This window comes from Microcebus murinus, chromosome 1, assembly GCF_040939455.1.
Source record: "Microcebus murinus isolate Inina chromosome 1, M.murinus_Inina_mat1.0, whole genome shotgun sequence".
NCBI lineage: Eukaryota > Metazoa > Chordata > Mammalia > Primates > Cheirogaleidae > Microcebus > Microcebus murinus.
In genome coordinates this window covers 93,596,482-93,609,630 of record NC_134104.1, presented here as the reverse complement: position 1 = coordinate 93,609,630, position 13,149 = coordinate 93,596,482, and the positions used below count along the sequence as shown (strand labels likewise).

The window sequence follows — 13,149 nt, the reverse complement described above, 5'->3', positions numbered from 1 at the left end:
CAATAAAAATAAAAGATACTATTTATTGATGAGCTTATTATGTGCTGAGCACTATGTAAAACCTTTGCATGGATAATCTGTACTATAAATCAAACTATATACATTATAATATTATTAAACCGAGAAAACTATGATTTAGAGTTTAAATAACTTGTTCAATATTATGCTGCAGCAAGTGGTAGGACCAGGATTTGAAGCCATCAAGCCAGGCATACAATGGTCATAACCACTAATGTATTGCCTTATAAATAAAGACCAAAAGGAATAAGAACTGCTTTTTTAAGAAATCTGTTCATTTTCAAGGGAAACAATTAAGAGAGCAAAGTGACAACCTACCAAAATGGGAAAATGGAGTTTCAAACTATACCTCTGATAAGGAAGGGGCTAATATCCAAAATATATAAGAAAATCAAACAACTCAATAACAAAAAGACCAAATAACTTGATTTTTAAATGGGCAAAAGATCTGAATAAACATTGCTCAAAAAAAGACATACAAAATGGTTGACAAGTGTATGAAAAAATGCTCAATATCACTAATCATTGGGAAATGCAAATGCAAACTACAATGAGATATAACTTTACTCCAGTAAGAATGGCTACTATCAAACAATCAATGGCCAGGCGCGGTGGCTCAAGCCTGTAATCCTAGCACTCTGGGAGGCCGAGGCGGGCGGATTGCTCGAGGTCAGGAGTTCGAAACCAGCCTGAGCAAGAGCGAGACCCCGTCTCTACTATAAATAGAAAGAAATTAATTGGCCAACTAATATATATATAAAATTAGCCGGGCGTGGTGGCGCATGCCTGTAGTCCCAGCTACTCGGGAGGCTGAGGCAGTAGGATCGCTTGAGTCCAGGAGTTTGAGGTTGCTGTGAGCGAGGCTGACGCCACGGCACTCACTCTAGCCTGTGCAACAAAGCGAGACTCTGTCTTAAAAAAAAAAAAAAATCAAAAGATAACAAGTGTTGGTGAGGATGTGGACAAAAGTGAGCACTTATATATGGCTGCTCAGAATGTAAATCAGCATAGCCTTTATGGGAAATAGTATCAAGGAATTAAAAATAGCACTACCATATGATCCAGCAATTCCACTACTGAGTATATAGCCAAAGGAAATGAAATCAGTTTGCTGAAGAGATATATACTCTCCTGTTTATTATGGTATAATTCACAATAGCCAAGATATTTAGAATCAACTAAATGTCCATCAATGGATAAATGGATAAAGAAAATGTGTTATATATACACAATGGAATTCTATTTAGCCATAAAAAATAATGAAATCCTGTCATTCACAGCAACATCGATAAACCTAGAGAACATTACATAAAGTGAAATAAGCTAGAGACAGAAAGACAAATATCTCACAATCTCATTTTTGGGATCTAAAATGTTATTCTCATAGAAATTAAAATAATGGTTACCAAAGGATGGTGGAGGGAGGAGATAAGGGGTCATAATGAGAGACTGATGAGCAGGTACAAAGCTACTTAAGTAGGAGGAATAAGTTTTAGTGTTCTATTGCATAGTAGCATAACTACAGTTAAGAATAATGTATTGCACGTTTCAAAATAGCTAGAAGAGAGATTTTTGAGTGTCTTCCTCACTAAGAAATTGTATATGTTTTAGGTGATGAGTATGCTAATTACTTGATTTGACTCTTACACAATTTGTACATGTACTAAAACATCATGTTGTGCCCCATAAATATGTACAACTGTTATAAATTTAAACAAAAAAGAAATCTATTTATTTTGCAGCTGAGAAAAGGCCCTTCTAAAAGTGAGTGAGCCAAAACTAACCAAATTGTCACCAATAATTGTCAAGTGAAGTTTCAATTCACCTGTAGCAAGAGTTTGTGGAGGTAAAAACGCAGCACACAAAATGTCATCATGGTGCTGTACTCCTCCTTTCCATTCTTCAGACTGGATGAAAAATTGATTGAAGTTCTGGAGTCGAAACAAAGTAATAGCCCTAGTAAAATGGATATAGAATTTAGCTGTGGATCTAAAATTGATATAGATATTGAGTAGCCATTATCCACTTGGGCGGTATGATTGACGAGGTCTAAAAGACTCTGCTGCTCAAATTTTTAATCCCCACTTATCATCCACAATACTGAACTTCCTACACTAAATTTTCTTTTGGATTCTCAATTTGAATTTTCTGGTAGATTATGAATATTTAACATCATAAGGTTAATTATTCTTTCCCAACCATTAATACCAAGCACATAGCTACATATCAGATTAGTTATCTATCATCAAGACCCTAACGTAAAGTTTCCCCACATAGATACAATGAAACCACTAAGAGATTTTGCATCAATAACAATTAAAAGGGGGGAGTGGATGTATGAATAAATAATGTTTGGTAGTTTAAATAAAGTCTCTTTCACCAAAGCTTCTCATTTAGCATGTTAACTTTCATTGTGGGATTTCCCAGACTACACTCACAACAGTGCCCATTCTCATAGAGTCCACAGTATCTTGAAGAACTACTATGTATGGAATACATTTGGAAAATGCCACTCCAGATAAGTGGGACATAAGACAGATACATTTTCAACATAAAGAAAGAATAGTATTAGATATGTCAGTATCTTAAAGCACTACTGGTGAATTGGGGACAGGTCAGGATGAGCAAAGAATGAAATGCTTCATGCCTGACAAGGAAGAGGGGAGTGTAAAAATTAAATTGTGGGGGCACCAATATTATCTTGTTTCCACTTGATGATTTGATCTCTGGCTACCAGCCTATGCTAAGCCTCTCCTTCCATCTATGTCATCCACATCTCAAATGAGCATTTCCAACTATAGGCTAGGTGTCTTCACCCTCATTCTCTTTTCACTTCCCTATTCTCACCACTTTAAAAGTGTCCTAATTATCCTACCAGTGCTTGCCACCTCATGGTTGAACAACTATAACATCCTTCTAATTAATTTCACTGCCTCTAGTCTATCATGGCTGGTACATTCTTCATCTTGCTACTAGATTAACCATTCTCTTCTGGAATGCTTACATTTATTCTATAAGCATTTCTTGTTTTCTATGAAGAAGCTCCTGTTTATGATGCTTCAGAGTATAGAGCCATGAACATAAAATGACTAAATGCAAGGTAAAATATGGTAAGTGCTAATGAAAGCCCAGTGTAGAAATCACAGAAAGCTGAGTTGAGGGCTGATATTTGAACTGGACCATAAAAGAAAGGTAGGATTTGGGTGATGAAAGCATTCTAGGTCAGGAAGGAAGGAAACAGCATGATAAAAGATAAGGCTAATGCCCAAACATTCACCAACAATTGCCAGGGACTTCAACATCCCACTGACAAAACTAGAAAGATCATCCAAGCAGAAAATAAATAAAGAAACATTGGACACTAATGGGACTCCAGAAAAAATGGGTCTAACAGACATTTATGGAACATTTTACCCCCCAAATACTGAATATACAATCTTCTCCTCAGCATTTAGAACATTCTCCAAGATTGATCATATTTTAGGCCACAAATCATGACTCAAAAAATACAAAAAAATGGAAAGCATACCATGTACCTTCTCAGATCACAGTGGAATAAAACTAGAAATCAAGAGAAACACTGAATTTTACACAAAGTCATGGAAATTAAGCAACCTTTTGCTGAACTTTTATTGGATCAATGATGAAATTAAGATGAAAATCAAAAGATTCCTTGAACTGAATGACAAAGGGCACACAAACTATCAAAACCTATGAGATTCAATAAAAGCAGTCTTAAGGGGAAAATTCATAGCCTTAATTGCCTATAATGAAAAGATCGCAAAATTTAAAAAAAATCTAATAACATATTCAAAGGACTAGAAAAGGAAGAGTAAACCAAAGCCAAAGCCAGCAGAAGAAAAGAAATAAGTAAGGTCAAAGCAGAACTAAATGAAATTAAAAACAATAAAATAATACAAAAGCTCAATGAGACAAAAAGTTGGTTCTTTGAAAAAAAAAATAAATTTGATAGACTTCTTGCTAGATTAACCAGGAAAAGAAGAGAAAGGACACTAATATGCTCAATCAGAAATGAAAAAGGAGACATTACAACTGATGCCACAGAAATACAAAATATCATCTGTAAATACTGTGAAAATCTCTATGCATATAAACTCAAAAACATAGAGGAAATGGACAAATCTTAAAAACACACAGCTTCCTTAGGCTAAATCAGGATGAAGTAGAACTCCCGAATAGACCAATAACAAGCAACAAGATTGAAGCAGCTATAAAAAAGCTTCCAACAAAAATAAAGCTCCTAGACCAGATGGATTCACAGCTGAATTTTATCAGATCTACAAAAAAAAGTTGGCATCCATATTGCAGAAATTATACCATAACATCAAGAAGGAGGGAATCTTTCCCAACTCATTCTACAAAGCTAGTATCACCTTGATACCAAAGCCAGGAAAGGACACAACAAAAAAAGAAAACTACAGACCAATATCCCTTATGAATATAGATGCAAAAATCCTCAATAAAATATTAGCAAACTTAATTCAACAGGACATCAAAAAAATAATAACAATAATAATAATAATTCACCATGACCAAGTGGGCTTCATCCCGGGGATGCAAGGATGATTTAACATACACAAGTTGATAAATGTGATTCATTCATCACATAAACAGATCATCATGTGATCATCTCAATAGAGGCAGAAAAAGCATTTGACAAAATTCAGCACACTTTCATGATGCTGAACAACAAACTAGGCATAGAAGAAACATGTCAAAGTTACAAAGGCAATATATGGAAAACCCACAACCAACATTATACTGAATGGGGAAAAGCTGAAAGCATTCCCACTAAGAACTGGAACAAGACAAGGATGCCTATTGTCCCCACTTCTAGTAAACATAGTGTGGGAAGTCCTAGCCAAATCAAGCAGGCAAGAAAAGAAAATTCTTTCTTTTCTTTTGCATTGAATCTGTAAATCACTTTGGGCAGTATGGACATTTTACCAATGTTGATACTACCAATCCACTAGCATAATATGTTTTTCCATTCGTTTGTGTCATCTTTGATTTCTTTCCTGACTGTATCATTGTTTCAAACTATTGCTTTTTGTTGATGATATAATCTTATATTTAGAAAATCCCAAAGATTATAGCAAGAGACTCCTAGAATTGATACATAAGTTAAGCAATGTCTTAGGGTACAATTTGCATAAATAAGTAGTATTCCTATACACCAATAACAGGCAAGCTGAAAATCAAATCAAAGTCTCAATACCATTCACAATAGCTACAAAGAAAATAAAATACCTAGGAATATACTTAAGCAAGGAGGTGAGAGATCTCTACAAAGGAAACAATGATACAGTCAGGAAAGAAATCAAAGATGACACAAACAAATGGAAAAACATATTATGCTAATGGATTGGTAGTATCAACATTGGTAAAATGTCCATACTGCCCAAAGTGATTTACAGATTCAATGCAATCCCCACTAAAATATCAATGTCATATTTCACAGACCTAGAAAAATAATTCTACACTTCGTTTGGAAACAGGAAAAAACCCAAATAGCCAAAACAATCTTAAGCAAAAGGAACAAATCTGGAGGCATCATATTACAAGACTTCAAACTATACTACAAGCCTATAGTAACTAAGACAGCATGGTATTGGAAAAAAATAGCAATACAGACCAATGGAACAGAGCAGAGAACCCAGGTATAAAACCATCCACATACAGCCAGCTGATCTTTGACAATGCAGACAATTATATACACTAGAGAAAAGAATCCCTATTCAATAAATGGCGCTGGGAAAATTGCAGAAGAATGAAATGGGATCCACATCTCTCACCAGTCACAAAAATTAATTCAAAATGGATAAAAGACTTAAATGTAAGGCATAAAACCATAAGAATACTAGAAGAAAATGTTGGGAAAACTCTTCTAGATATCAGCCTAGGCAAAGAATTTATGAAAAAGACCTCAATAGTAATCACAGCAACAACAAAAATAAATAAATGGGATTTGATTACATTAAAAAGCCTCTGCACACCCCAGGAAATAATCAACAGAGCAAATAGGCAAACTACAGAATGGGAGAAAATATTTACAAGCTATACATCCAATAAAGGGCTAGTAACCAGAATCTACAAAGAAATCAAAAACATTAGTAAGAAAAGTCAAACGAGTCCATCAAAAAGTGGACAAAAGACAAAACAGAGCTTTTCAAAAGAAGATCGACAAATGGCCAATAAACATAGGGAAAAAATGCTCAATGTCACTAATCATCAGGTAAATGCTAATGAAAACCATAATGAGATATCACCTTACCCCTGTTAGTATGGATTTTATTAAAAATTCCAAGAACAATAGATGCTGACATGAATGCAGAAAGAAAGGAATACTTCTACATTGTTGGTGGAGCTGTAAGTTAGTACAACTTCTGTGGAAAACAGTTTCGAAGAGACACCTTAAAGAACTAACAGTAGGCCTACTATTTGATCCAGCAATCCCACTACTGAGAATTTACCCAAAGGAAAAGAAATTATTTTATCAAAATGACATCTGCACTTGAATGTTTATTGCAGCACAATTCACATTTGCAAAGATGTGGAATCAACTCATGTGCTGGTCAATTCATGAGTAGATTAACAAAATGTGGTATATGTACATCATGGAATACTACTTAGCCATGAGGAAGGGTGACTTAATGCCTTTTCCAACAAATTGGACAGAACTGGAGACCATTATCTGAAGTGAAGTATCTAAAGAATGAAAAAAACAAACACCACATGTACTCACTATTAAATTGGAACTAACCGATGAGCACACATGTGCATAGAGGGAAGTAAATTTCAATGGATATCAAGCAGAGGGAATGAAAGTGGAGGGGATGGGCAAAAACATACCTAACAGGTACAATGAACGCTATGTAAATGACAGGCACATTTATAACCATTACTCAAGCATTAGAAAAGTGATCCATGGGCCGGGTACGGTGCTCACGCCTATAATACTTGCACTCTGGGAGGCCAAAGCAGGAGGATCAGTTGAGGTCAGGAGATCAAGACCACCTTGAGCAAGAGCCACATGCTGTCTCTACTAAAAATAGAAAAAATTAGGTGTGCGTGTTGGCACCTGCCTATAGTCCCAGCCACTCAGGAGGCCGAGGCAGGAGGATCGCTTGATCCCAGGAATTCCAGGTTGCAGTGAGCTCTGATGATGCCACTGCTCTCTAGCTCAGGCAACAGAGTGAGACTCTGTCTCAAAAAAAAAAAAAAAAAATCCATGTAACCAAAAATATTTGGACCCTCATAATACTTTGAAATAAAACAAATAAATAAAAACATTTACCAATTTTCCATTTCCTACATTATAAAATTCAAATGTGTGGGCCTGCTATTCAAGACCCAATAATATTTAGGTCTAAGGCACTTTTTGTTATTTCAGAATATTACAGGAGTACAAATGTTTAGGTTACATAAATTGTCTTTGCCTCACGTGAGTCAGAGCTTCAAGCATGCCCATCCCCAGACGGTGCACACCGTACCCATTAGGTGTGAATACACCCATCCCTTCTACCCCTTCCCACCTGCCTGACACTCGATGAATGTTATCATTATATGTGCACATAATCTAATGCATTTTTAAAATAATACTTTATTTCTATTCTTCAATACTTGCTTTTCAAAGTTATATGTGAATGTATGACTAAATGTTACAGGGCACTGAAAGCTACACTATAAATATAGTACACCTTAAGTGTTAATTCTATCCCCCAAAACTTGAAGGAAATAGTTTTTTATTAAAATAAAGGTAGACGAATTAAAGCAATAGAATGCAAAGTTTGCCTGAGTTTTGGAAATAGAATACAAGATTTCAAATCAATTTCTTGCTTGAAGCAGCTGTTTTGAACTGTTAAAGGTATTCAAGGGCTACATTTCTGAAGCATGCCTTCTTATCCAACTCAAACAGTATTCTCATTGTTCTCTATGCACCCCTTACTTTTCTAGCTGCTTTGTTTTCACTGGTAGTATGCTTTTCCATACGTCTAGGAATTTCCTTTCACATACAGACCCACATCTACCTATCTACATACCTATTCTATTTTCTAGAGCAGGAGTCCTCAAACTTCTTAAACAAGGGGCCAGTTCACTGTCCCTCAGACTGTTGGAGGGCCGTTGGAGAGTGCGGCACACATTCCACACATGCGCACTGTGGGCCCAGGACAAGTCGGCTGCTAAGCAGGACAGGCAGTGGTGGCAAAAACACCCGGTGGGCTGGGTAAATGTCCTCAGTGTGCCGTGTGTGGCCCACAGGCTGTAGTTTGAGGACCCCTGCTCTAGAGCTTATCTTACTTTGGTAGGCTTCCTTAATGACTAGCATGGAAAGAAATAGTGCCCTCTTCTGACATCTTATTATATCTTTCACGTTTTTACTTATAATATTTAGTGTTATATAGTTTCAGCTCCTCGGCTACATTGTAAATTCTTAGAAACCATGGATTGTCTTAGTCTTATAGCCTCACAGTAGCAAGCATGGTGACCTACCTACACATATTAAGTGTTCAATAAACACTTGTCAAATGAATGTAGGAAAAATTTTCTGCTTAAATGTCACCTCCTCAGGTCAGCCTTCCCTGACCACTCTATCAATCTCAAGGCTCTCCTGTGAGTCTCTTACCCTTCATCCTACTTCATTTTTCTTCATAACACTTAATAATTGCATGACATTGTGTTCTATACTTATTTGTTTATTTTATATGTCTCTCCTATCATAAAATAAGCTCTAGGAATGCAAGGATTTTGTTTTTTTCCTTCTGCATCAGCAATGCTTAGAATAATACTTAGCACATCATAATAAGCATTTAATAAATATTTGCTGAATCAATGTATGAATTATTCTATTTTTAAAACAATCAATAACATATTAATATTATTTTAAGAATATTAGTGAAGATTCACAAGGTAATATCAATTAGGTAATTTGAATCTTTGAAATTACAGTTTAATCTCATAATAGCTTTATGTGAATATATGCTTAAATTTTTCTTTACCTGCTGGTAAGTTTGGTTAAAGAGAAACCCTTGGGATTGGAGAATATAGGGTGGGAATGGGAAGGAAGAGGTCAATCCTATATCTTTTCTATTATATCTCAGCCAAAATTCAGTGTCAAATGTCTTTTGCCAAGATACTCATATTAAATAGATATACTAGATACATGCAGAGAATACCACCAAAAGGCACAAAATTCGTTCTATAAGATAGTATAACAAGTAGCCCTTCTGATAGTTGACCTTATGTGTCAAATTGTCAAGGAACTAATAAGCTGCCACCTTACTCTTAAACCTAACCTGAAACTTTCATTTGAAATGACAGTTATCCTTAAAATAACTTAAGAATCTACACTGTAGTTCTTACTTTTTCCATTTCAAAGATAACTGTTTTTAAGTTTGTACTTTTGCCAAGAGTAAAATTAAAGTTCAGAATGAGCCAATTTTAAGGCCATTTTTGAAGTCCAAGAGACTTTTTCTTTCCAGCATTGAATGAGTTTACTAGCTCCATTCCACATTGCACATTTGAAATCCCAAGAGTACTGCCACTGAGTCATTGTATCATCTTGTGAAAATAAATCACATCTCTAATTCAGAATTTAGATATGATAACCAATTCTGTGAGAGCAAAATTAGTTTACCTGTCAAGGGCAAAAAAATACAAAAATAAACAAAAGGATTAAAATCATCCTTTTTTCTAGGATGAAAGAGCTAGAAAAATAACTTTTTGACCAAAATTTATTATGTAGAAATTGTTAGGGAGAGAACACAAAACACATTCGGCTACGTGTTCCCTCAAGGATTAATTGTTCACGTTGTTAATCCAATTATAGTAAGTCTTCTTAATACCTGCCCTTCAATTCATCGCCTTTTAGTCTTAAAAGGAGTACCTCAAAGGTAGAGAATTAGTTCAATATATATCAGTTCCTTTTGTTTTTGTTTTTTTTCCTATTTACCTAAATTTCTGAAGTCAAATTTTGAACACTGAAATAATCACAAAATTAGCTTTAAAGATTATTTGTGAATTTCAAACAAACCTACCCCCTCCTTACCTTCAACATAGCTTATCTAGAATAAGTCACAAGTTTGGAAATATTCATTCTGATTCTTATCCTAATAATAGAGAACAGTTGAGTCAAATAGGGTTATAGTTCCTTAGTAAAGTGATTATTAAGAATTTAATATCTTGTGATAGATAGGTTTCATTCTTGAGTAACTTCAAATCCTTAGTCTTATTTCACTTAAAAATTACTTTTAAAACTCAAATTTTATCAACAGCTATTAATATATTGAGCACCTACTTTTTACAGTGCTCTGTGAAGGATGCTGCTATCAACAAAATTTTCAGAATTATTTCAAATTATATGAAAGATTCTATTTTTTAGTATATGTATACATCTAGATGTTTTAAGGAAATAAAATGTTCATAACCAAAGGTTTTTCACAAAACAACCCAATAAGTATATAAGGTGATGGATGTATTAATTCGCTTGATTTAATCATATCATTTTACAATGTATACAGATATCAAAATATTACCTTGTATACTGTAGACATATATAATTTTTATTTGTCAATTATACCTTGATAAAGCTAGAGGAAAAGACACAGAGATTTTCCCTTTACAGAAAGCTGAAAAAGTGGGAGAAATTAAGAGCTTATGTTTTAGGAAGCTGTAAGTATTGAATCATAGAATTGTGGGAATTGATAAAATCTTAAACTATTAAGAATACTTGATTTTATTAGAACTACACATATTACATGTTTACTTTGAACAAATTTAAAGCTAACTGATTATGTATTTATTTAATTTTTCCAGTGTAAATATGGCTGAGAATTCAACCAGGTAATTTTTAATTGACTCTGTCAATTCACAACTTTGTCTCCAAGTACATTTCCCTTAAAATGACAAGAAACATGTCTAAGAGTTCTGAAATTGAGGCCTCTTTTTTCTAACAGAAAAGTTCTCTAGATATGAATGACCATATTTCTAAACATGAATTCCTAAATATGTATACCAACATGGGCTCTCTAATTTATTTTGCTTAGGACCAAACGATGGTGCTTACCATTTCCCACCTTGTGTATGTTGATTTGCCAAATAAAATGTGATTCCCTTGATAATAGAAATCATGATTTTTCACATTCAGTCTAACAGTTCACAGTTCCTAACCCAGTGCTTTCAGCCTTGGTATAGTTTTCAAATATTTGTGAGAAGGAAAGGGGAAAAAAATACAATAAGCTAAATCTTTGTGTTGCTAATATGTGTTTGTGTGAATGTGTGTGTGTGCTTATTTTTATGTACAAAACTGATTTATAAGATTTGACTGGAATGACAAACCTACTCAATTAATTATTTATTTAAAAAATACAATTGCTTTCTCATGATTTTATGACTCCATTTGCACCCAGTCCACAAAGCAGGGATGAAAAGAGCATAGACTTTGGCATAGAATTCTAACTCAGCTGCCTACCACTAGCTTTATAACCTTGGCCAAACTACCCAATCTCTCCAAGCCTCAGTATCCTGCCTTGTGAAAAATGGTTTGATGATTCTTAGACTTCTTAGACATTGTGAAGAGAGAGTAGACTTTACTATCTATGCTTCTTGCCTCCTACTAGGAATATGACCATGGGTAGTTAATCTCCCTAATCTTAAGTTTCCTTGTCTATCCAACAAACATTATTAAATCATTCAACATATATCACTAAGCATCTATTAAGCATATATATATGGCATATATATATATATATACATACACACACATATACATATGTATACCTACGTTAAATCAAATGCAAGGAATTAGAGAGGGCACAGACAAAAGGTGGCCTACTTCTATCCTGTGAGTTAAGAGAAATGTCCTGGTGCAGAAGATACCTGAAAGAGTTCTGAATTAGGAAAAAATATGAATAAGACACATGAAAAAAAATTGGGGAGGAATTTCTAGGTAAGAGGAGAAAATAAAGTCATGGGAGTAAAAAATGGTATAGTTTGCTTGGAAACATACTGACAATAGGCTGCTATGTGATAGAATTTAGAATATACACAAAAATGGGTGAAAATGAAGCTAGAGAATAAAGAATAGGTCCAGGCCAGAGGGAGATTTATTCAGATTTATTTTGTAGACACTCTGACAAGATTTTAAATAAGGAGGTAACATAGAATTCATTGTAGAAAGAAATCATTGTAGCTAAAGTGTATAGAATCCATTTAAGGGGTGACAAGTGGGCATTACTAGAAGAAACTACAAATTAGAAGACAGTGGCATTCACTCAAATAGCAATGATGCTCTGAATAATGTGGCTGTGGTGCTTACAGGAGCAGGTTTGAGAAATATTTAGGATATCAAGTAGGTAAGACTTTGGGACTACTTGGCTGTAAAGTTGTGAAAAGGAAGAAGCAAGATGGATGTCCAGATTTATGACAATTAACTGAAGCTCCAAATCTAAGAGCAGTAGGTTTTGGAGAGGAAAATAAATAATGATTTTAGTTTAGACCATGTTGAATTTGGGACTGCACTAAGACATAGCCAGCAAGCAAATGGGTAAGTGCACTTAGAGAGACAACAGCTGAAGACAGAGATTTGAGGTATGTATAAAACGTTGCCTACCTTCCAGAATGAAGCTAAGGATTAAATTACATAATGTGTGTAAACAGCCTAATGCTACACAGCACTAAAAATAAAATAAATTGGATGGTATTTAGGTACCGCACTTAGTAAATGTAATTTCTATTCCATCCTGTGAAAAATTATCGAACCAATCTCTGTATTTAGATACAGCCTGAAGTTATAGCTACAACTTCACCTCAAAGTATCTCTCTGTGTTTTCAAGAAAGCTAAATAAGATGACTGTCAATCTTCCAGTTATTTCTTCTCTGATCACCAAACTGTGAAGGACTTGGTTTAATGGTCCATCCTTCCCAAACCATATCTAAAGAGTTACCTGCCCTCTTGCCTCTTCAGTTAAATGACTTCTGGTAAAAAAAAAAAAAAAAAAAAAAAAGGATATAAAGCCTCTGACTTAGAAAATATAATTTTTGAATCTACCAATATCAAAATGGAATAATATAACGGAGAATATATTAATTCAATTTTTAATTTCAACTAAG

At 34.5% G+C, this 13,149-nt stretch overlaps 1 protein-coding gene across 1 annotated transcript in view; it reads right to left on the bottom strand.

Moving 5' to 3' along the window:
* Positions 1-13,149, bottom strand: part of WDR49 (WD repeat domain 49) — a 153,244-nt gene that overhangs the window by 54,307 nt on the left and 85,788 nt on the right. Inside the window, exon 10 of the mRNA XM_012752204.2 lies at positions 1,844-1,974. Within this exon, the coding sequence (XP_012607658.2) occupies positions 1,844-1,974 (131 nt within the window). The remainder of the gene's footprint in view (positions 1-1,843; positions 1,975-13,149) is intronic.